The 27,003-nt window shown below is 35.4% G+C and overlaps 1 protein-coding gene and 1 long non-coding RNA gene across 3 annotated transcripts in view; one reads left to right on the top strand and one right to left on the bottom strand.

Annotated features, from left to right (window-relative positions):
* The window catches only part of LOC128201606 (uncharacterized), a 91,456-nt gene extending 69,033 nt beyond the window's left edge, over positions 1-22,423 (bottom strand). Inside the window, exon 1 of one of the 2 annotated variants that reach the window (XR_008253326.1) lies at positions 22,354-22,423. This is a non-coding gene — a long non-coding RNA (uncharacterized LOC128201606). Of the gene's footprint in view, positions 1-4,451; positions 4,476-22,353 lie in introns of those variants that run through there. The other variant, XR_008253327.1, reaches the window with a different exon arrangement.
* Positions 1,770-26,709, top strand: LOC113513105 (uncharacterized). The gene is made up of 3 exons (XM_052899072.1): positions 1,770-1,955; positions 21,110-21,374; positions 25,883-26,709. Exons 1-3 carry the CDS (start codon positions 1,941-1,943, stop codon positions 26,446-26,448), a joined length of 846 nt encoding a protein of 281 aa, XP_052755032.1. The 5' UTR covers positions 1,770-1,940; the 3' UTR covers positions 26,449-26,709.
* Positions 26,710-27,003: the final 294 nt, after the last annotated feature.

Genomic DNA, 27,003 nt, shown 5'->3' with positions numbered 1-27,003 from the left:
CTCCTATATATTTTTCATATCCAGTACGAGCCCCTTATCTATGAAGCTGGCGGAATTGGTCATAAAAATAACGACCAATTGCCATTAAAGGAATGAAAAAAAAGCATTTTTAGAAAGGACAAAGAGTGAGAAGGTGTCTAACCTTCTAAATTTATAGACTTTGTACAAAAGTCGATTGCTTGGGTACCTTTGTCCCATTCATGTTTCAACCATGAAGCAGTTGTGTTTGCATGGCTGTGTTTCGGTTTGAAGGGTGGTATATGGCGTGAATTTATTGGGTACAGAGAAATAAAACCTGAGTCCTCAGGAATGGCAACGCATGGGGGGTATCATGGGTGAAACAGTGTACACTGTTATGTCCATGGTACTGCTCATGTGTATAGGCGACGGTTACCACTTTCCATCAGGTGGGCCGTTAGCTTGTTTTTCCATTCTAAGTCGTATAAAAAAAAAGTCACTGTATCAAACACTTGTTCCCAGTAAAAAAAAAAAAAGAAATAGGATATGTCTGCATCCAGACATGTCTAGCCCTTGGTGTATATAGTGAACTGGTCGCACTTGGCCTTGCATCTCGTAAAGATCTCTCGAGATGTCGTGGGCGTGTCCGGGGGCTGTAGAGTGTAGACGCCACAATGTACGGCGCATTCTTTCACTGATTGTGCAGTTTTTATTTCAAAGTCTTTTATTTTATTATCTCAGTTGCTTTTTGTTAGAGGTTTATTGGAAATTGACCTGTGTATACTAGCATTGCAGGGAGTCAGTGGATGCAGGTGGCTCAGGACCGTTCCTTACGGCAGTCTATATATTTTTATAGTTATTTATTAATAGACGGTTTATTTAATTATTGCAGATCCTTTATTCATTACTCAGACAGCCATTATTCTACAATACTATTAATCCACCAATCAGTGTTCACCTCTAGTGATGTCCCATATACACTAGTGATGTGATCTTACAACAGTCTATGGGGAAAGCTTATGTTTAGCAGTGGACGGATAATAATTAGGCAGAAATGCATTTTTAATGTATATTTTTTATAGTATAATTAGATTTTGTTTTTTAATTTTATTCTTGTAGATATTATCTATTTATTTATTTATATATTTTTTATTATTACATTATTATAATGTTCTATTTTTTGTTTTTGATGAGTGCATTGGTAAATCTGAAAAGCTCAACAAATACATATATAATAAATAAATAATGAATAAGATAATGTTGATGATACTAGCGATACAACGCTGCTTCGCACGGGCAACAGAATTTTTAAAATTAATATATATAACCGACAATGGAGCTTACTAGAGGAAAAGTCGCTTCTGTTGTAGCTAGGACAAAACGGGTGAAAATATATTACGTAAGAAAACATCGATATGTTACTTGTAGTTTGTGGTCAACTACTAGAAAACCTGACTCGACTTAAAGCAGTAAAGGACACCGGTATTAGTAATACGGAAATCTCTAAATTTAATATCATCAGATTAAGGATTAATAAATTGTTACTTTTCCTTTTTCATCAATATCAAACAATAAAATTTAAAATAACCTTCTGGCATTATTACTTTGCCCTAGTATAATACAAGATACAAAAAAAAAAAAAAAATATAGAACTCGAATTTTAAAAGTATTTATGAACAAAAAATGAATATATGAATATTTGTCTATAAATGTTTGTATATGTATGAATAATAGGTATTACGAATAGATTCGTCACCTAATTTATAACACTGGCAGTCAACTAGGGGTGTAGTGTTACAAAACCACGTTAGGGCTCCGCACACCGCATAACAATATTCTTGTACCTATCTGTTGTAACGAAACCTGCGACATTATAAATATAAGTGGCGGCCAGCCGCGCCACAGACGTGTGTTGCTGACGGACGCCATAGCTTGTGCGAAAACGCGGGAAAGTTTGACGTTTCACACGGACTGAGACCGCCATGTTTGTTTTGAAGGTCAGTATTTTTAATTTATAATATATTTAATTATCCAATAAAATTAAAATTAGATAAGGAGTTGTTAATTAAAATTAATATTATTTTAATGTTTTAATTATTTCATTTAAGGGTATCTAAACAGGGGTATTTGCTTTAAAATTAAGTAAAGAACAACAAAATAAAAAAAAAGTTAACCAATAACATTTAAATTATATAGATAGAGTATCGAGTCTGAAAAACGGGTCAACTTTTTGTCAGCTAATTTTACTATTAGCTGTCTCGTTTTTTGTTACTGTTCTATATACTTGCGTACACAATTTATCCTGACGTATCTATATTTCATTATTTAATAAATAAAATAAGTTTTTACGCATTAAAAGTCGAAAAAATTATAAGACAAAATAAACATAGAAGTTATAAAGGAATCATTCATAACTATTTATCATGCAAAATTGTATGAAAAAGTTAACCCGCTTTTCTCGAAGCATTTGTATGGAGACACTCTATCTATATTTATAATAAGTTTACTATTGTAATGTTTTAGAGGAAACAATAAAGAGTATCTATCTATGTATCTATAAGCACAGGTACATACACATACATAGATACAACAAAGGTACAGAGTAACAAAAAAAAATAACAAAGTATGTTTGAAACTTGGAAATAATAATTCATTTGTTTCGATCTTATGGCATTAAATAATAATAGTATTAGTAAAGACTTGTTTGATATTTGAATTTAAATTGGTATTTTTTTTTTAATAATGGTCACTTGAGTGTTTAAAAATACCAATAACTCGTATGCTATAATTACTTTACAATATAGAGGTTATTTTTAAAGAAATTTAATGTTTAAACAAGACAAAAAATAATTTAATAATCCCATTTATTATTTAAAATCATATGATATTATAAATCTTTATTCTTTATTCTTTATTGTACACAAAACATACTGTTAATTACAATTCATTATAAACATAATGTACAAAGGCGAGCTTATCTCTAATAAGAGATTTCTTCCAGCAAAATCTTGTACAAAATATATCAATAGTGGTAGGTTATAATTTCTTATAATGATCGAAAAAATCATTGCATCAGTGTCAGTGCTCCATTATGAATGGTCGCATACAACTTTATTCAGTACTGTTCATAATTCAATACGCTGCATAAGGTCTTATTAAGCAACCTACGCTAATAATTTTGTAATGCAAAACGAAGGCATAACTATGTAAATGAAGCAGTTAATATATATATATATATATATATATATATAGTATAATATATTTTGAACTTTGCATGATGCAATTAATATATAAATATATTTAATCAAAAGCATTACTTATTCATTGTAACATTTAATATTTACATATAAGATTTCGATTCGTAAATAGAATGGCGAATTTAATTGTGAAAAAGTAATACGGTACACTAAAAATACGCATTAAAATCAGTTTAGAAATAATTACGGCAGGGGTCGTGTAACATAACACAACCTCTTTTTGGAGTTTGTGGAGGAAGGGAGGGAGATAATATACAAAAGTCGTTTGCTTGGGCACCTCTGTCCCATTCGTATTTCTACTGTGAAGCAGTTGTGTTTCATAGTTTGAAGGGTATATGATAGTGAATTTACATGCAAGAGGATGACATTCTAAGTTCTCACAATGGCAACGCATTATTTTATGGGCATTATGTTTGTCTATGTCCATGGTACTACTCATAATCTATAGGTGACGGTTACCACTTTTAATCAGGTGGACCGTCAGCTTGTTTGCCATTCTAAGTTGTGTAAAAAAACCTCATAACTTCATAAATAGTAAACCTTTTTTTCGGTTTATCTTAAAGGATATACTTACAGATTGATTTTATAGAAAATTTATCAAAACCGGTTGAGTAGTTTAGTTTTTAAATTAAAACAACTTTTTTTTTATGCAACTTACAATGACAAACAAGCTGACGGTTCACCTAATGGAAAGTGGTAACCGTCACCTATAGACATGAGCAGTACCATGGACATAACAGAGTACACTGTTTCGCGTATGATACTCCCCATGCGTTGCCATTCCTGAGGACTCAGATGTTATTCCTCTGTACCCTGTAAATTTACGCTAATCAACTGGTTAAGACCACGATCGAAGTAAGTTATTTTCGGGACACGAACTTTTTTGTAACATAGCTTATAGAATATCATCGAAGTGAAGTACCGTGCAAGGTGGATGACCTATTCTAATTGAGTTATTACAATGCAACATTATTTTAAGTGCATTATGTTCTCTATTCCCACGACACCGCTCATAATTTAGCAAGTTGGGAAACTTGCGTATTTAATTGTTGCTAATCTTTAACGTACCCACTTGTTGTACTTTAGCTAATGTTTGTAACCTTCTTTTAGAAGAACCCCATACTGCAGTCTGTAAAAAAAAACTTTGATATCCTAACCTAAAACATAGGGGGGAAAGGGATTGTTAGTAATGGAGACTGAGAATCCTATCCTAGCAATATACCCAACCAGGTCGACCTCCTCGCGGTTCCCCCTGGAAACCATCATGGTTAATTCTTGATGAATTCATCATGATGGGCTAACTGAAATTTTTCATTCTCATCTATCACCCTTCACTGGTGCTCCGCCAGCGTATCCCGTTAGCGCAGGCGGGGACATTTTTCACCCATAAAAAAAGAAACCTGAAACATGAGATATTTTATATAATGATTCATGCGGCCTTAACTGTGCCATATAATAACAATAATAATAATTTTTATTTGGGACTATTTTGATCCATTTAATATTTATTAGTAACAATATCCTTAAAACTAATGTTACCAGAGGGAGACTTTGTACAAAAGTCGATTGCTTGGGTACCTCTGTCCCATTCGTGTTTTAACAGTATAGTCTGTTATGTCCATGGTACTTGCTCATGTCTATAGGCGACGGTTACCACTTTCCATCAGATGGGCCGTCAGCTTGTTTGCCATTCTAAGTTGTATAAAAAAAATAGTAAATTTACATACACAATACACGCACGCTCGCATGCACGCACGCACGCACGCACGCACGCACGCACGCACTCACACACGCACTCACGCACGCACACTCACACACTTAATATATTAAATAGTATACAGATAATCATCGCTGTACAATTCCATTGGAATTTGCGCAGCAGTGATTAACGTACACACAGTCCAGCCTGCTTGCTATCATACTCTGGATGCTGTATATACCAGTAGCTAGTGTTTTATAAATGTCAGTTAGAATGTTTGGGTGGTTACTTGTCGATAAAGGAGTAACTCAGCATACATCAGTAATTACTACTAGAGGGAGACTTTGTACAAAAGTCGATTGCTTGGATACCTCTGTGCCATTCGTGTTTCAACCGTGAAGCAGTTGTGTTTGCATGGCTGTGTTTCGGTTTGAAGGGTGGGATATGGCAGTGAATTTACTGGGTACAGAGGAATAACACCTGAGTCCTCAGGAATGGCAACGCGTGGAGGGTATCATGGGCGAAACAGTATACTCTGTTCTGTCCATGATACCGCTCATGTCTATAGGCGATGGTTACCACTTTCCATCAGGTGGACTGTCAGCTAGTTTGCCATTCTAAGTTGTATAAAAAAAAATTTAAAAAAAATATTTATTATTCTATTTTATTTGGAAAACACAACCAGATTACAATAAAAAATGTACATAGTTAATTATAGATATACAAGACATTGCACAAGATTGTTACTCTAAAACGTGTTAACACAACACGAATGAGGTGCAGTTTAATTAAACTTAACAAATTAAATGATTAGCTGAAATGATGGTGATGAAATTGATATATTTTTAAATATAAGTATTATAAATTAATTTAAACTTTTTATATTACTAAATGCATAGGTTAATGGTAATAATTTACATGTTTCCAAACATATTTCCAATTCTGATCTAGTTTCGAGTCAGAATACGGACTATTAGCTGTTGCGCAAACAGATACCACGCCCCCGCTCTCGCTTCTATGCAGTTTGCATTCCGTTGCAATTTTATATTACGCCGACTCGTTAAGTATGTGCACCACCCTGTTATCTATCAGTGTTACTTAATTTCACGAATTTGGAAATTAGATTTTGCCAACAAATAGACGTGTTGAGAAATTTCACCTGCCAGCATATTGATTGGGGATTCGTGACCTCGTCTTTTTGATAACGAAGTCCAGTTACGACGGAAGGAGTGTTAGCAATCGTGTTTATATTAGGAGCGTGTAATACATCTATCTATCTATCCTATTTAAGAGCTGCTCTCTCGTCGGTGAAGCTCTTGCCACTCACTACGATTTTCAGCGAGTCTATTCACCTCTTGATACGACACGACACCAGCTCGTCTCTAATTAACTATGTCTCGGTCTCTCTTTTCCCCTCCTTCCTTCTATCTTACCTTCTATTATAATGTTCATAAGTTCGTCGTGTCGTTTCAAGTGTCCCAACATTTTTCCCTTTCTGTCCTCAATAGTTCCAATAATTTGTCTTTTTTCCTCAACCCTAAGCAGGACCTCCTCATTGCTAATTCGATCCCTCCAGCTAATTTTCTCCATCCTTCTCCAGCATCACATTTCAAAGGCTCCAAGTTTATCCATTTCCTTCTGAGTTAATGTCCACGTCTCACATCCATACAGAGCTATACTCCAGATATAGGTTTTGATAAGCCGCTTTCTAATATCTTTTGTTATCTTAGCCTGTAAAAGGTGTTTTTTGTTATTGAAGGCTTGTTTGGCCATGACTATTCTCGTGACTACATCCGGAGTACATTTGCAATCACTTGTGATTAAACTGCCTAAATATTTAAATGTATTTACTTGTTCTAAGAACTGAGTATTGTTAATTTAAATAGTATTATTTTGTCGAGGTTTAGTTTTAGCTATTGTCATTATTTTAGTTTTCTTGCTATTAATTTTGAGTCCATATTTATTAAAGATTGTATTCATGATCATTTGTAGTTCCTGTAGCTGTTTGGAGTCCTCTGCAAGTGCAGCTATATCATCTGCGAATCTAATAACAAATAACTTTTGACCGTTTATTTTAATATACGTGTAATATATAGCAATCTATATATTTATAGTTACAATATCTATATCAATGTTCAGAAGAATCCTATATATAGACATCAGATCGGTATATAACACCTGAGTCCTCAGGAATGGCAACGCATGGATGGGTATCATGGGCGAAACAGTATACCCTGTTATGTCCACGGTACTGCTCATGTCTATAGGTGACGGTTACCGCTTTCCATCAGGTGAGCCGTCAGCTTGTTTGCCATTCTATGTTGCATAAAAAAAAATTACAAAATTTTGTAATGCTTTTGGATGTTTTTATATTCGATTTTTGTAAATCAATCAGGTGAATGGCTTATCAGATAAGAATGGAATACGGTACACATATGCATCGTATACTATATTAAAAGATAGGATAGCTTTTACTTTATTAACACGAGCCACGCCATAGGATAGAACTAGCTAATCATAATTACGTGTCACCACTGGCAATTCATATTAAAGACATCAACGAATGCTACCAGTAGATCTGCATAGCGAAGTGTAGGCACTTGAAATTTGTACGGTTATTGATTTAAAACTTGTATTACTAATATTTATACTGTAATGGTCGAGGGATGGGCAGCAGCGCCCCTTTTAAAACATCCCCAAGACCTAATTGCGATTGCCAAACCGCCTGTCAAGCGTGGCAAATACTGGCACAACCCCCCAATAGAGGGAGCCCTATGTTCAACAATGTGCAATTAATGGCTGATATATTATGATTTTTGTATGATACTAACAATGGTAAATAAGCTGAAGGTCCACCTGATGGGGAAGTGATAACTGTCACCTATAGACATGAACAGTATTATGGACATTACAGATGGTATACTGTGTCGCCCGTGATACCCATTAGACGTTGTCATTCCTGAAGACTAGGGTATTACGGCTATGTACCCTGTAATTTCACTGTCAAAATATATAAAAAAAAAATAAACCTTTTTATTTGTAAGTTGCTTAAAATCTATGACATAAAGTCATAGCATATTTAATCAAGATTCGGGACCAGAGGAAGATTTCATATAAAAGTCGTCTATTTGGTTACATTTATCCCACTTTTGCCGCTGTCAAACTGTGCTTGAGCGACTGTATTTCAGAAGTGTGAGATATGATGCTGAAATTAAAGGGTACAGAGGCATAACATCTTAGTCCTCAAGAATGGCGACACATTAAGGGCATTATGGTCGTAACAATATACTAATTGCCAATCCGCCTACCAAGCGTGACAACTACTAGCGAAACCCCCTAAAGGTGGCTTATATTCAGCAATGGACAGTTAAAAACTGATACTGAGTGTACTGCCTACTTAGATAGATTATGTAAAACAAACCCCTTTTTTTTGTTTAACGTGTGGAAAATCTTCAGCAAGACCGTCCCACCTGCCGGAGGAAGGGCAGCTGGGGTGTGTGGGATTCGTACCCACTAAAAACCACACGACGTACCTCGAGGCGCTTATGTTGGATCCCGGGTTCCCGTTTGTACGACTACCGAGTAGGTCATATGTAGGGTGCGCCTCCCTCAAGACAACACCCCGACCCTAGATGTAAAACAAACCCTAGTATGATTTGTATAAAGTCGTCTTTTTAACCGCCCTGATTACTTTATAAGTATTATTTATTTATGAATGAATGAATGAATGAGTATACTTTATTTGCATTATACAATATAGGAAATAAACAAGACAATTTACAAACATAACGATACGATTGTATAAGTACAGTAAGGCGGTCTTATTGCTGAGAGCAATCTTTTCAAGACAACCTTAAGGTAATTAATTGTTGTACAAGTAGGTATAATAGTGCTTTATAATTAAAAAAAGCATCTTTTGCAAATTAAAAATATATAAAAATTATATACATATATACATACATATACACATACATATACACATACAAATATATACATACACATACACACGCATACATATACATACACATACATATATACATACACACATACATATACCTATCAATCAAACAAAATTATATAATCCCATGCATATATGTCAAATATGTACCCAATGCTAAGATACATATTAATAATTATAGGCACAAGGAAAACAAACTATCATAAAATAAATAATTATATAAATACATAAATAAAGAATGCCAATTTTTTTAAATGAAGAAAAATCAGATAGAGAAAAGATAATCTTTCACTTGTCGTTTGAAAGAATCAATGGATTTTGTACTTCTAATAACAACAGGCAATGAATTCCATAACCTAATGCTAGAAACAGTGAAGGAATTGTGATAAAATTTAGTGGAATGAGCAGGTGTCATAAGGGAAAGGTTTTCGGAAGAACGTAATGTTAAACTATGGGTAGAGGAGATGAATTTAAAACGTTCTTTAAGATAGGCAGGTGCACCAGGGTTAAAAAGAATATTATGTAACAAAGAGAGGGTATGTAAATCTCTTCACCGGCGTATGGGAAGCCACTTAAGCTGAGAGCGATAGTGCGATACATGATCAAATTTGCGCAGACCAAAAACAAATCGTATGCAGAGGTTTTGAAGTCGTTCTAATTTATTTAGCATATCAATATTTAGATCTGGATAAGCGACATCTGCATAGTCAAGGATAGGGAGTAGGAGGGATTGAGCTGGGAAATTTTAGGGCTGTAGGGAGAAAGTTTCTAAGTCTTCGAAGCGACGCAGAAGCAGCGAACATCTTCCTGCTCCTCGGTCACTTGGTACCTCCAAGATAGAGTGGAATCAAAGTAAATACCAAGATTCTTGACAGATTCACTAAAAGGGACACAAACACCATTACACTCCACTGAAGGTAATTTAGATATATCTAACTTGATATGTAAGGGCTACCAATAATAATCGTTTGCGTTTTATCTGGATTAATCCGAATGCGCACCTACTCCATTCCAGAATCCGGTCATGGTTAGTTTGGTTTATAGCTTGAGCAAGGTTATCAAAAGCAGTCTGTGAATATATTTGCAAATCATCTGCATACATGTGGTAGAAAGAGATATTTCTAGAGTTATCGAGCTATGAAGATGGCAAATAAAAGACAACCACCCTGCGGTAGTATGATTTTTTGTTCAATAATAGTCCGACGTCCATTTTTAACCAATCAATTACCGCTGGAGATATGTTAAGAGAGCCTCCAAGAGGATATCAAAATCTTTAAAAGCATACTGAAGTATTATTTATTTATTCTGATGTCATCAGAAATCTTTATTGCACCAGAAAAACATAATTATATACAATAAAAGAACTATTTGAATTAATCGTTCAATTACTTTAGATAGGAAAGGGAGTGAAATACGATAATCACTAAAGGAAGATGGGTTAGCTTTTTTTGGTATGGGGACGAACTTTCCAACATTAAAATATATACTGGATATAATGGGAATAAGTAACAAAAATGATCATTTTACGGCTCTTATCGATAGCATTAGGAGATAATCTCTCTTAACATCACACAAATCGATTAAAGACAAAAGGAGTTGACTGGGAGTGGATAAAGAAGAAAGATATTGTTATTAGTTTTGTTTTGTCAAGACAGGAGGAAGAAGAAAAATGACTGTTGATCAATCAAGATCATTAGAAATGTTTGTATTTCGATTCCAACTCCCATTGAATTAGATTTAGCTTGGTCTTCATTTTCAACGGACTGATGAATATGGTGCCGCCGTGATCTCTACACATCATATTATGATTCCTCACGATGATATCTATCCCGTTTTCTTGAATTGGCAGACATGCTTTTTCTTTTTTTCTCGATCGAATATCATCAGTGAGCCAAGGAGCAGGAAGATGCTTGATCTGACTGACGAACTGTCATGAACATCATAAAGTTGTATGAGAAGAGAATTAAAAATTTCTTTTGCGTCCATAGTGTCAGCCCATTGATGATTGTCAAAACGTACGAAGCTTCATCTTCATACCACATTTAATCGAAGCATTATTGATGAGATCAACATCTGCACTAATTTGACCATGTCTCGCTTTAAGAGAGGTACATTATTAAATCTAGAAGGGATGGAGTGCAATTTGGAAAAAAATGCGTAGCATTCAAAAGTCATGTTGATGGATTTCATAATATTTTGGAGACAGCGAGCACGAGAGTCAGTCTTCAGAAGACAGGTATTGAAATCTCCCATAATAATGGAGTGGCTGTATGATGCACTGAAGATTTTCAGAAGAAGGAAAGTGTTAATAGTTAGATTTGGACTATAGTAAACTCCAAGAAGGACTTTGGTATTAGAGAGAGTAATCTCAAGAAAAAGGTGTTCAGCTGTGTTCGGGGGAGGAGGTTGCGGAGATTTGCTTACTATTGCGTACGGAATGTGGCTACGGAGATAAATAGCCACACCACCATGACACGAAGAAATACGGTCATTACGAAGTATAAAGAAGAGAATATGAGGTAGATGGTAATGATGGATGAAGGAAGGATTCGGATACTAGGATAGCATGAATGTTTTTGTTTTTAGCGAAAGTAAGAAGCATGTCGGAATGATGTGCTGGAATACTTTGCGCATTAATGTGTACCGCATTAAAGTTTTTAGGTACATCAGCGAATTGTAATCAAAACATCGGTATTATAGTTAGCACTTTGAAAACTATCATCACTCATCGTGCTTTCCAACGACAAGTAATCATCGTTAATATCTTCATCCGACGTTATTGGCATAATAATATAACAAATATAAATAAATAATTACAAAAAAAAATATATATATATATAAAATTACAAATTGCAATACAAGTAGTAAAATACTTCAAGATACCGACGTTTATATTATAACGTTACCCGCCAGCAGCTTGAAAAGTTATAAAAATACTTGAAACATTTAAGAAAATTAAATTAAACGAAAAAGCACATTATTATTTAACTCTTTATTGCACGAAAAACATAAATATATACAATAATATTTGAACAATTCAAGTGAAATACAGTAGCATAAACTTCAGATTAAAATATATACATAAAAGTACAAAACGTGGTCTTATCGCTGGAGAAATCTCTTACAGACAACCTTTGGTTAAAGGAGTATTGTTATTAGTTTTGTTTAATACTGCAATTGCGATTCCCAGCATTAGCTTGCTTATGATTGACCATTATTATTACGAGTAGAGAGACCTTTCCTATCAGTCAAATCTATTTCAAATATTGTTTACATAATCGAGTTATTGGACAACATCTGTAAAAAAAATGACGTTAAAAGTTAGTCGCCTATAGACATACCTTACATTTATGGACGAGGACTCAGGCGTTATTCCTCTGTACCCAGTTTCGTTTTATTATATTTAAAAAACTTAAATTAGGCAAAATTTATGGACGTCTGACAATATAATTAATAATTAATTCTATTGTTTACAAACAATTTCGCAACTAGGCCAAACGCCTGTCGTTGCTCGAATATATACAAGTGCGTTTAGAATACTAATATAGCATGCCGAGGGCATTACAATGTGCCGATTTGATATGTCATCGACAAATTACGATTGTACATAGGGCACAATGAAAGTTTTGCGCAATTTTCTTACCATTTGTTTTGATGGTCAAAACACTTATAGAAACACATGCAATAGGATTAAATAATAAAAATGCAAACATGCTTTTTGGCACACGTTTATTTATTTATTTAATACTTTATTGTACACACTAATAAACTATACTTATAATAAATCTGTAGAGAGTCGGGAATATTTAGTGTCAGGTAATCTCTTTCAAGTGTCCATTAAAAGTCAGCTAACATATTTGGACTCCACTTGCCTTGGTATTGTTTTTCCATGTTAGATATTTCCTGATGGAACTGCTCACCAGGTTCGCCGCTAACGGCCCCCAAATTGTTAGAAAAGAAATCCAAATGCGAGTGTAAAAAGTGTATCTTGAGCGACATATTACATTTCATGTCTTTAGAAGCTGTTAAGAAGTTGTTTATAGTTTTTGGCCCTGTGATTTCCAAGAAAACCACGAACGATATTTCGAAAACATATCCATGCGGATTTTTCGGTCGGATTAAGTTTTCGTTCAAACTGTTCATCAGCCAGTAGGTCTGTAATTTATAGCCTTATAAATATGCCCTCTTTTATTTTAGCTTCGCAAATTTTTGGGAATTTCTGTTATAATTATTAAAAAGCATCTCCATTCTTGTCCATAGCTTTAACAAAGTCTTTCATAAGTCCGAGTTTGATGTGCAATGGAGGTAACAATACATCTTTAGGATTTATTAAAGGAGCATTAATAACATTTCGTTTATCTGGTAAAAGAGCGTCTCGCTTAGGCCACTCCTTTTTTAATATAGTGATTTTTTTCTTTCAACTATCCCACTCACAAATAAAATAACAAAATTTCGTAGCCCCAAGCTGTAGATCTAGCAAAATAGCAATTACTTTTAAATTTCCACTTATTTTTCAGTATTGGTTATATTTAATATGTTCAAGCAGTAACTTCATATTTTCATGAGATTCTTTCATTTTAGTAGCATGAGCAAAAGCCAAAATAATTAAAATAACAATTTTTAACTAATGGTGTCAAACTATGACGTTGACTTTTAACAGTAAGTTGACCGCAAATATACAGGGTGGTCCATAAGTCCTTAGTAATGAAAAAAATTAATTAAAATAAAACTAATTACACTATGAATAATATTTTTATTTGTAAATATAGCTAGAAAAACGGGAATTATTTTTTGTAAATAACGTCGTCCAAATGTAATCCGTTACAGTCACGGCACTCTTGCAAACGCCTTCTGAAATTGTCGATGACTGCGCGGCACGTCACTGCTGAAATGCTTGCCATTTCTCTGCGGATGTTTTCTTTTAGATCATTAATTGACCGCGGGTTAGAGTCGTACACTTTAGCCTTAAGGTAGCCCCACAAAAAAAAATCCATTGGAGTCAGATCCGGGCTACGTGGTGGCCAGGAAATGTCTCCTCTCTAGAGATTTTGTTTGGAAAAAGTTGACGGATAATGGGCATAGCAGTATTGGAGGTGTGGGAAGTTGCTCCATCCTGTTGAAACCATGTTCGGGCATTAAAGCCTGGAAAGTTTTGCAATTTTTGTGTGAAAAACTCCTCGATCATGGCTACATATCGCTCCGAAGTAACAGTAACAGCACGCCCTCTGCCGTCCTCAAAAAAGTAAGGCCCTATGATGCCATGGGCTGTCATAGCGGCCCAAACTGTTTTTTATGTAAGGGCTTCTGGTGCTTAAGTTTTGGATTAATCGGGCTCCAATAGCGGCAATTTTGTTTACTAACATGTCCGTTAATGTGGAAGTGTGCCTCATCAGAGAACATTATGTTATTGAACGAAGTAAACCGATTAAACATTTCATTAGCATAATTCACTCTCTGAATAGCATCAGTTTCTTTTAATTCTTGCACCAACTGAATTTTGTATATATAAATCTTTCTTCAAAATCCGTTGTAACGATGTCCTGGATACGTTTAATGCACTGGAACGCTTACGAGTTGACTGTGTAGGATTTTCACGAATAGATTGTGCCACACACCTTGGGCGACCCAACCGCGGTTTATCTAACGTCGAACCGGTCTCCTCGAACTTAGCAATCCAATTCTTAATCGTTTGGAGAGCTGGGGTGTCATCAAAGTTGTGTAAACCTTTGTGTTCTCGAAATTTACGCCTTGCAACGGTTGCCGAATTGTTGTTTTGATAAAACTCGCGCACACAAAACGCACGGTCCGCTCCGGTGAAACACTCCATCGCGACTAAATTCCCAGAAACCGAAGTTACTGCCCCCGCTTCCCCTGCATCGCTCACGCGCGCCGTTTTCGTTTAATTCAAATTTTACTTTTCTAAGGACTTTTGGGCCACCCTGTATTAAAAAAGCTATCAGGATAATAAACACACACTCTGGGCATCTTATTACGATGTACAGTTATTATTTTTTTTTTTATACAACTTAGAATGGCAAACAAGCTGACGGCCCACCTGATAGAAAGTGATAACCGTCACCTATAGACATGAGCAGTACCGTGGACATAACAGAGTATACTGTTTCGCCCATGATACCCCCCATGCGTTGCCATTCCTGAGGACTCAGGTGTTAATCCTCTGTACCCAGTAAATTTACGCCATATCCCATCCTTCAAACTGAAACACAGCCATGCAAACACAACTGCTTCACGGTTGAAACACGAATGGTACAGAGGTACCCAAGCAATCGACTTTTGTACAAAGTCTCCCTCTGGTATTTGGTATTTAGTATTGTAGTTGGTTAGTTGCTAGATACAAACAATTGTCTTCGTTGATGTAACAACTATTATACGTTTTAATTGGTCTGTTTCGGAATCCCGCAACGAGGAGGAGGGCGTTGATATTCGCGACACAGTTTTTATACTTCTGCGGATATCATCGTTTTCAATAATATTCTAACCAATGTTTTTGTTCCAAATAAAGAATTATTATTATTATAGAAATACTAGACACAAAGAAAAGCCGTTTAAATTTCAATAAATTTATCGCAAACACACGTCAGAGAGCTAAAGTCGCGAAAAATTCAATTTATTCGATGTTTCAAAGAAAATCAGGGCGATTAAACAAAACTAATTGTGAGGTTTACTTGTAGATAGGTAGTAGTGTTTAAAAAAGCAATTCGATTTTGTTTAACAAAATCACTGTTTACCAGTGTAATCTTATTGTTGTTGTTCCATGGGGTTTTTTTAAACATTTACGACCAGCGGTGGCTGTATAAATAAAGATAATGTCCCATTATTGTTTTCCATTGACCTTCACAGCTACAGCCTGCTTTACGAGCCACTAAAAGCACTCTAGATTCCGAGGAAGGACTCGTTGAGCCAGTTGTTGATGACTTCGTTTACATATAATTTAAATAATGGGCCACCTTTTCCTCTTTTTGATATGTAAATTTTTTAATTGGTTTAAAATTACTTTTTAAGGTACAGGAAAAAATACATACCTGATTGGGTGGTAAATTCAATAAAAAATACTTAAATGTTGTGTTGCTTACTGTGACTTTGTTTGTTAGTTTATAGCGTCTTAACAGATTAATCAATCACTATGAAATTTGGTATATATTTACTATATTAGATAGAGAAAGATATAGGTATCTTTTTATTCCGGTCAGTAAACGTATCCTGGCCACACGGACGAAGTCGCGGGTAAAAGCTAGTAATGGACGTAATACATACAAAAACACCAGATAATAATAATCTAAAATTTTGTCCCATAAAAATGCGGTTTCAGTCGAAATAAAATTAGTAAACAAAGTGAGTAAGCTGCGTCGATTGCAAAAAGAATCGTCGAAATCGTTTTACATTAATTGATGAAAATATTGTGCAACATATAAAAAAAATATAGTGTATATTTTTTTAAATTGTTAACATTATTTATAATCATTATTATTTGCAGTATTTCCTATTAGCCATTAACTGTCCACAGCTGGACATAGATCTACCCCATAAGGAGGGTTTCGCCAGTAGTTGCTACGGTGGGCAAGTGTGTTGGCAACAGCAGTTAGGCTTTGGGAATATTTTATTAGAGGAAGACTTCGTACAAAAGTTGTTTGCTTGGGTACCTCTGTCCCATTCGTGTTTCAACCGTAAAGCGGTTGTGTTTGGATGGCTGTGTTTCGGTTTGAAGGGTGGGATATAGCGTGAGTTTACAGGGTACAGAGGAATGACACCTGAGTCCTCAGGAATGGCAACGCATGGGGGTTATTATGGGCGAAGCAGTATACTCTGTTATGTCCATGGTACTGCTCATGTCTATAGGCGACGATTACCACTTTCCATCAGGTGGGCCGTCAGTTTGTTTGCCATTCTAAGTTGTATAAAAAAAAAGGAAAAAAAATAGAAGCCACAAAGGAGGCACTCATAACTATTTATCACGCAAAATTGTATAAAAAAGTTGACCCATTTTCTCGAAGCATTTCTATGGAGACACTCTATCTATATAATCTAAGAAATTATTAACAATTTTCTAAGCTATTAAAGCTTTTTACTGTTGGGAGGAAAATAATTGTTAGCAATGGAGTTTGACAGCCCCATTGCTAGCAATGTACCTTATTAGGTCGACCTCCACGTGGTTCCCCCTAGAAACCATCGTGAACAATTCTTGTTGAATTCGTCGCGATGGGCTAAACTGACTTAATTCATCCTCACCTATCATCCTTCACTGGTGCCCCGCCGGTGTAAACCGATAGCGCAGGTGGGGTTACCATTCCATTATATATATATATATATATATATATATATATATATATATATATATTTCTTTATTGCATCCATTGAAAAAACAAAATCTCTAAAAGAGATTTCTTCCAGCTCTTTACTGTTGTTACAAAATGAGATTGCGTTGCATGTTTATTACGTGTCGACGTATGTAACATAAGGCGATACCTATTCTGCTCTGGATAATTCTGCGCAAGGCCAACCTGTCTCACTTCATTATAGATTAGATACATTTTCTTGTTCATGTTTTTTTTTATAAGGAATTAGCTTTATTATGACAAACAATATATATCATGATTGATCAATGCAATTTTGCGTAAAGTAATTGATTTATCAGAGGGAGATTTTGTACAAAAGCCGTTTGTTTGGACACCTCTATCCCATTCGTGTTTCTACCGTGAAGCAGTTGTTTGCATGTTTTTTTTGCAGTTTGCATGGCTGTTTCGGTTTGAACGGTGGAGTATGGCAATGAATTTACAGGGTACAGAGGAATAACACCTGAGTTCTCAGGAATGGCAACGCATGGGGGGTATCATAGGCGAAACAGTATACTCTGTTATGTCCATGTTACTGCTCATGTCTGTAGGTGACGGTTACCACTTTCCATCAGGTGAGCTGTTAGCTTGTTTGTCTGGAAGAAATCTCTTTAAGGGATAAGTCCACCTGTGTACATTTTGGTGTATATATATATATATATATATATATATGAGTGAATATACAAAAGCATAATAAATAAATAACGTAACAAACAAACTCACTTTCACATTTATAATATTAGTAGGGCATTTCAAAATAATGAGTCTATTCAAAATATTTCCAAAGGCCTATCATTAAATCTATTTACAAGGTAACAGCTATATATATATAGGTGTACATATATATATATATATATATATAAATAGCGAAACAGTGTCGTAGAGCATTGGAATGCGGTTTGCACCGCCTTAGTTTATGACAACCCGTACTTAGGGAGACGTAAGGTCATTTTTTCCTCATTGAATATCAATCAGTCGCTTTAATTAAGGTTTAGGCCTCTATTCGAGGTATGGCAACATTTTTTAATGACAATTTCAAAATGTAGTTATCATGTAATGTACCGCAAGTTCGTAGGTAGAGCACTTTTTAAATAATTAATCAGTAATATATGGTTACGTATTTAGGGCCTACTGAATATCGGCGTCGTAGCTTCAGATATGAAACTGCGACATATGCTGAGTTAGGTCCTTTGCACAAACACTGTTACATTCATTTTGTTTTTTTTTTTTATGTGTTGTTCTTTTTTATTCTAATTTCAAAGTAAAATTTACTATTTTTTGTTATTATATAATTGTGTAACCTTCATTATTATGTTGTTTTGTCACCGTCGCCTATAGACATGAACTGTATCTTGGATATGACAGAGTATACTGTTTCGCCCATGATAACCCCCCCCCCCCATGCGTTGTCCGAACCGATAACCGATGGGGAAGAAAGGTTCTTGAGTGGCGACCACATACCGATAAACGCAGTGTAGGACGATCCCCCACTAGATGGAGTGACAACATGAAACACATTGCAGGAAGTCAGTGGCAGATGGTTCAGGACCGTTCTTTATGGCAGTCTATGGGGGAGATTTATGTCCAGCAGTGGACGCATAATGGCTGAAATGATGAGAATACTGAATTTACTGGGTACAGAGGAATAACACCTGAGTCCTCAGGAATGGCAACGCATGGGATGTATCATGGGCGAAACAGTATACTCTATTATGTCCATGGTACTGCTCATGTCTATAGGCGACGGTTGCCACTTTCCATCAGGTGGGCCGTCAGCTTGTTTGCCATTCTAAGATAGCCGAGAAAAACTTACCTATTCTTATTATGATTAATATTAATAGATCTTTTTTTAAAAGCATTTTATACATACGAATACGAATACGACAGATTTCATATAAATTTTAAACGATACACTTGCATTACAAATAACCAATAGGAAAAAATTGTTGTAATAAATAACCAATTTGTAGATCGTTTATAGATATATAAAAACAATCAAGTTTATTGCACAATCTAAGGAAATTGTATCACGAAAAATGCTTTTAGAAAGGCTGCATTTGTTATTGCGTGTCAATGACACTAACTGCACCAGACCACTGAATACGGGGAAAAAATTACGTCTATAGATATGTATTTTTTTTTATACAACTTAGAATGGCAAACAATCTGACGGGCCACCTGATGGAAAGTGGTAACCGTCGCCTATAGACATGAGCAGTACCATGGACATAACAGAGTATACCGCCTCGCCCATAATACCACCCATGCGTTGCCATTCCTGAGGACTCAGGTGTTATTCCTCTGTACCCAGTAATTTCACGCCATATCCCACCCACCCTTCAAACCGAAACACAGCCATGCAAACACAATTGCTTCACGGTTGAAACACGAATGGAACAGAGGTAGCCGAGCAAACGGATTTTGTACACGATTACGATTGTTTACAATATATCCTATATTGCTAGCAATGGGACTAGTAGTCCGCATTGCTAACAATCTCATCTCCCAAGATTACAGCATAATTTATAGATTATTTACACTTTATGAATTATTCAACAATATAGAAGCTCTTCTCGACATGCCAGTCGTTCTATTTCTTTTCAAATAATGTATTCTTGTAAGACAATACCGGAATTAGCTGCAGACAAGTTCAGGCAACGCGTATTGCGTGTCTGTCGGTGTGTAGTTTTAATAACAGCATATTACGAAAGCAGTGTTTCGGCAAGTGATCGCAAGATCAAGGCCACGTTGTTATTTATTAACTTCTTTATGTTCTTTTATACTATATTTATCTGTGACTTCGTCTGTATGAGCAGCGTATGTCGATTGACCAGGGCGGATTGATTTTTATGCAACTTAGAATGGCAAACAAGCTGACGGCCTACCTGATGGAAAGTGGTAACCGTCGCCTATAGACATGAGCAGTACTATGGACATAACAGAGTCAACTGTTTCGTCCATGATACCCCCCATTGCGTTGCCATTCCTGAGGACTCAGATGTCATTCCTCTGTACCCAATAATTTCACGCCATATCCCATCCTTCAAACCGAAACACAGCCATGCAAACACAACTGCTTCACGGTAAAAACACGAATGGGACAGAGGTGCCCAAGCAAACGACTTTTGTATAAAGTCTCCCTCCGGTAAAAAATAATATATAAACTCAAAAAACATTTAACTGCTTTTTAAAATTATTTTACCTATGAAAGCTAATCTTAGTTTGAAAGCTAAGCTTTCAACAAGTAACATGGGTTGTTATTATTATTTGTTACATTATAAAAACCGTGCAAAGCTAAGGAAGATTGCAAGTTATAAATAAATGTTTAAGAAAGAAAGAAAGAAAGAAAGAAAAATATTTTATTCAGTGCAATGTAAAAAATACAATATAAACAATAAACGAGAAAAAAAAATGAGCAAATAAAATGTACATATAATTAAACTTAATTTCCATAATTAAAAATTAACATAAAATAATCATTTTTAATTTTGCATGAAATGGCTTTGATCAGCTTTAATGTATGTCCTACTGAACATAAAGAACATTACTATATTTTATTTACTTATATATTTGCACACATTAAAATATGTCAACAGGAAAGATTTGATTGTTTGTCCGGAAAGGATAAACTCAAAAATATTGAACCGATTTTAAAGTTCTTTCACCTATGAAATCTAATCTTAATTTGAAAACTAAGCTATCAACAAGTAACATAAGTTATTATTAAAACCGTGCAAATCCAAGGAAGATCGCAAGTACTATATTTTATTTTTTTATACTCTTGCACGCATTAAAATATGTCTACAGGGCGGACTTAAAGCCTGATGGCATTCTCTACCGTTACGCTAAACAGAGATATTAAACGGCGATGTAAATTTAATTTCAGATAGCGATATTTTGCGCAGCGTGGCTGCTGGTCAACTCCCAGCAGGGTCCCACCACAACACCAGTGCCCATCTTGAAACAGATCAACAGGCAGAACGATGATGGCTCCTACAGTTATGGATATGAAGCAGCCGATGGGTCCTTTAAGATCGAGACCAAATACCCTAACGGTGATGTCGCCGGCAAGTACGGATATGTGGACGAGACTGGCAAGCTGAGGGAGATATCGTATGGAGCGAGCAGCAAACGAGGATTTGAACCTCAAGGTAAGATTTTTTAGGGACGAAAATTTGGTCAATTTTAAACAAATAAAAATTTTGTATGAGTACAATAATTAGTCCAAGAGAATTAAGAGTGATTTAAAGAGAAAAAGGAATCTGATATCTAGTGTTAATTATAGTGTGAAATCATATGCAAATAAAATTGAAGTGATAATTTTGCGTCATATTTTTTTATATCACTGAGCTGGCAAACAAGCATACGGCTTACCTGATGGTAAACGGTTATCATAGCCTATGAACGCCTGCAATACCAGGATTATTAAGTGCGCTTTGACCCTGAATAAATCTATTTACCACTTTTTTGTAGAACTCAAAAACCTCGAATGTACTCCGTGCTCATTCCATAACCTGATTCGTACTCTCTCTCGTCGTCTCTACTTTTAACGTAACCGTTTTCCTTTTATTATAATACTAGCGGCCCGTCCCGGCTTCGCACGGGTGGACATTTTTACATTTTAAAAAGTGGCCATTAAGGCTGCACACGCGACGGAAGCTTAAAAATGAAGTATCTTCTTCCGTTTTCCAAACATTTCCCTTCACTGCTCTGCTCCTATTGATCGTAGCGTGATGAAAAGTATACTATAACCTGCCCAGGAGTATGAAGAATAATTGTACCAAGTTTCGTTAAAATCCGTCGAGTAGTTTTTGTTTCTATAACGAACATACAGACAGGCAGACAGATAAAAATTTTACTGATTGCATTTTTGGCATCAGTATCGATCACTAATCACCCCCCGATAGTTATTTTGGAAATATATTTTATGTACAGAATTGACCTCTCTACAGATTTATTATAAGTATATATAATTATTTTCACATAAGATTATTTAAAAGTACTTAGTTTAAATATATCATACACGACCTTATGGTCCCGGCATAGAATAGGCCACCCCGGCGGGAAAAGGGATTGTTAGTAATGGAGACTAAGAATCCCATTGCTAGCAATATATCCAACCAGGTCGACCTCCTCGCGGTTCCCCCTGGAAACTATCATGGTTAATTCCTGATGAATTCATCATGATGGGCTAACTGGCCTATTTTCATCCTCATCGATCACCCTTCACTGGTGGTGCAGGTGGGGTTACCACTCCATTTTCATCCAATAAAAAAAAGAAAAAAAATAGGCCACCCCTTCCTTTCCCGTGGGTGTCGTTAGAGGCGACTAAGGGAACACGAGATATGGACAGCGTCGTCTCTCATAAAACATCTCCAAAATCTAACTGCGGTTGCCAATCCGCCTGTCAAGCGTGGTAAATACTGGAAAAACCCCCCAAGGGGGTGACTTATATTCAGCAGTGGACAGTTAAAGGCTGATATGATGATGATGATGATGATGTATCATTGAGATAATTAAAGAAGTATGCGAACATTGATAAATTAGTTGGCATTGAAATTTAAATATGGCGAAATATATTTGTTGAGCTACGAACACTGACCGCTGCACGACTGTTGAATGAAACGTTTAAATAAAACAAAGCACGTGTCGTTTATAAATTGCGTTGCGTAAAAACAATTAGAAAAACTTATACAATGCTACTTGAATGGTAGCGAGAGTACTTACTGTACTATTGTACTCATAGATTTGTTAGTAATGAGATTTAACAACCCCACTATTAGCAACCATCCTATCAGGTCGATCTCTACGAGGTCTCCTCTGGAAACCATCGTGATTCATTCTCATTGAATTCGTCACGATGGGCTAATCGACCCACTTATATCCTTACCAATTATCACTTACTAATGACCCGTTTGCGAGTACCGAAGCTGTAGCGTATAGCGCCCGCGAAGTTACCATTCCATATTTATTTACTTAAAGAAAGAACTGTGCCGATATTTAAAAAAAAATAAAGGATTTTATACCACTAAGGTGGCAAACAAGCATACGGTCCACCTGATGGTAAGTAGTTACCGTAGCTTATGAACGCCTGCAATACCAGCTGAGTTACGCGCGCGTCGCCGACCCTAATTGGATATGACGTCATCAAAATGAGGATTTATTTATTTCGAATAAGGCACACCAACAGTGTACATATTATACATGGATTAAATAACATTTTTTGTGTAGTATGCTAATATGCATACCTATAGAAGGCGTACACAACATTGACTACAGATTACATGCATATAAATGTCACAATATAATTAATATAATAAATTTAATTTATATATTTTTTTATACAACTTAGAATAGCAAACAAGCTGACGGCCCACCTAATGGAAAGTGGTAACCGTCGCCTATAGACTTGAACGGTACCATGGACATAACAGAGTATACTGTTTCGCCTATTATACTTCCCATGCGTTGCCATTCCTGAGGACTCAGATGTTATTCCTCTGTACCCTGTAAATTCACGCTTTTTCAAACCGAAACACAGCCATGCAAACACAACTGTTTCACGGTAGAAACACGAATGGGACAGAGGTACCCAAACAAACGTTTTTTGTACAAAGTCTTCCTCTGTTTTTTGTTACAAAATTCAATACAAATATAAAGCAAGACTAGGCAATTGATGTCTTATTAGCATACCATATTAGCAGTTACCCGTCCAATGCTGAAGATAGGCCTCCCCCTATGACGTCACATGTTTCGGTCCAATTCGCGAGCGTTATTCAGATTAATGCTCGGTACATTTGTCGACACTGACCCTGCGAATGGTCCAACATTACTCATTACCAAACACACGGACCATGTCGGAACTGGGGCGCGTTACGACATTTTTTTGTACGAGCCCCGCTAATTCCCATGACTCGTTTCTTGGGAAATCGACTCATTAAATACCGACATAATCGATTTACTAGTAAGTGTTGATGGCCCAACCAATGGTAATTGATCTCAAATAATGACTCTCTGTCATCTTGTTTCTTTAGATTTTAATATATTACTAATTAAAATATAATTTTTAAAGTTTAAACTAACTTATATAATCTAATTTTATCATTTAAATTATAATAAAATTATGTTTTTTTTTTTATACAACTTAGAATGGCAAACAAGCTGACGGCCCACCTGATGGAAAGTGGTAACCGTCGCCTATAAACATGAGCAATACCATGGACATAACAGAGTATACTGTTTCGCCCATGATACCCCCGTGCGTTGCCATTCCTGAGGACTCAGGTGTTATTCCTCTGTACCCAGTAAATTCACGCCATATCCCACCCTTCAAACCGAAACACAGCCATGCAAACACAATTGCTTCACGGTTGAAACACGAATGGGACAGAGGTACCCAAGCAATCGACTTTTGTACAAAGTCTCCCTCTGTTAAAAAAATAATTATTAAATTGTTATAAAAAATTAATTCTAAAAGAAAAATAAAATAACCTAATTACTTTTATAATAAAATATTTTCATGCTATATATATATGGCTTATTTCCGTGTTGGTCCCATATTAATTTTTCTATCTTTCTCTGTTTTTACCGGTAGCCTAAAATCCCACCGCTGAATTCTGTAGGTTTAAAACTTTTTAATGAATCTTGGTTTAAATGAAAAATGAACTAAAATATAATCTTTTATATAAACTGTATAAATAATGAATTTGTGTAAATACAAACTACTAATACTATATGATATATACCAGAGGGAGACTTTGTACAAAAGTCGTTTGCTTGGGTACCTCTGTCTTATCCGAATTTCTATCGTGAAGCAGTTGTGTTTGCATTTCGGTTTGAAGGGTGGGATATGGCAATGAATTTACAGGGTACAGATGAATAACACCTGAGTCCTCAGGAATGGCAACGCATGAGGGGTTTTAATGGGCGAAACAGTATACTCTGTTATGTCCATAGTACTGCACCATTTTCCATCAGTTACCGCTTTCCATCAGGTGGGCCGTCAGCTTGTTTGTATTAGTAGTATTATTTGTTGTTTATATTAGTATAAAACAATTTACGAGTCTTAAGTCTTGGCGTTGTATAATATGTCCATGATAAAATATTTATTTATTTATATTAATTTATATAAAATTTTAATAACATTTCTATTAATTGTATCTAGTTGAATTAATTATGTGTAAGTTGAAGTTATCAGGGCGTGAAGGTCAATGGTGACCACTGTTGCGTCACTCGCCTAGTTTGCCATTTAGATGGCTCGCCATTTTTTTGTTTTGTTCTAACAATCTTTCGCAATTTTTATTAAATTGCTCAACCGTATGTTGTTGTTATTTATATACATCGGAAGTTTAGTTCGTTTTAATTGTATTTTATTTATAATTAGTGACGATTACATTTATCTTTATGTAAAGTGTGACTAGCCATGCTAACTTAATTAAAACTATTCCAGACAGTGGAATTATATATATATATATATATATATATATATATATATATATATATATATATATATATATCTGTCACATTATATTGAAAAAATATTGCTCGGCGAAATATTCACAAAAATAGTATAAATGATAAATGCCTCTGCTTACCCAATCAGGAGCATGATGGTCGTGATCATATTTTTAAAATTTTTAACAAAGAAATAAATTTACAGGTGCAGGGATCATGGTCCCGCCGCCGACCCTCAACGAACAAAACACCAACGCGCTGACAGATGGGCAAGAAGACGACGGGCAGTACCGAGAGGACCCGAAGATCTACGAAGACCCCAAGTACAACGGCAAGAGCCAGAACAGGCCTGCTCTTAGACAGTACCACCGCCCGGCGCAGGCTGAACCCCAGTACCAACAATACCAATCCCAGCCAGCTTACCAACCTCAGCCAACTTATCAACCTCAGCCAGCTTACCAATCTCAGCCAACTTATCAACCTCAGCCAACCTACCAGCCACAGACCACGTACCGTTCAAGTCCTCTGTACACTCAGCAAACCAGTCTCTTCAACCAACAACCACAATACAATCAGGATATCAGACCACAAAGTCAAATTTATCACCAACAACCCCAGTTCTCATACCGGGCGTTCACCTCACAACCCTACCAGAACCAGTACAGTCAACAGCAAAGTTTCAACCCCCAGAACTTCAACCCCTTCAACGGTCATCCCGCTCAGAATTTCGACCCTAACACTGGCTCCTATTCGATTAACTTTACAGGTTAAATTGTTTAATTAGGAACATTTTTATATAATAATTTTTATACAAATGTTATTTTTATGGGTTAATCAAACCATAGCTAATAACTTGTACACGATTTTTTTTTATATTTTTGTAAATATTATTATGAATTAAATATTATTTTAGTGCTAGTCAACTTTATTGAATTTTATGCAATTATAAATACGTAGCTTTAATTTATCTTTTATATTTTAATTGAATCTTTGTAAATATATAAATTTTGTAATACAAGAAATGTGTATTTTTTTAATTACAATTCCTCCATTACACAATGGTTTAAATTGTAAAATATTTACTTTTTATATACAGAATTTATTTATTTAAGAAAATGGATTTTATTCCCAAAGAAATATACAATTAAGGTTTTGAACCTTTCAACTTAACTCGATAACTTAAGTTTCATGTTGTAATACGTTCAAAGTTTTATACATGTTTTAATTAAATTTTCTTGGGAAAAATATTTCATTGGTAAAAAGATTTTGTTTACGTAGTTGATGGGTTGAATTATGTAAATAATTAATGGGAATTTTATAAAAAAA

The sequence above is a fragment of the Galleria mellonella genome, unplaced genomic scaffold (genome assembly GCF_026898425.1).
Source record: "Galleria mellonella isolate WM207_F2 unplaced genomic scaffold, CSIRO_AGI_GalMel_v1 utg56, whole genome shotgun sequence".
Lineage (NCBI taxonomy): Eukaryota > Metazoa > Arthropoda > Insecta > Lepidoptera > Pyralidae > Galleria > Galleria mellonella.
Note: the sequence above shows the minus strand (reverse complement) of the source record. Positions and strands in the feature narration are given on the sequence as shown.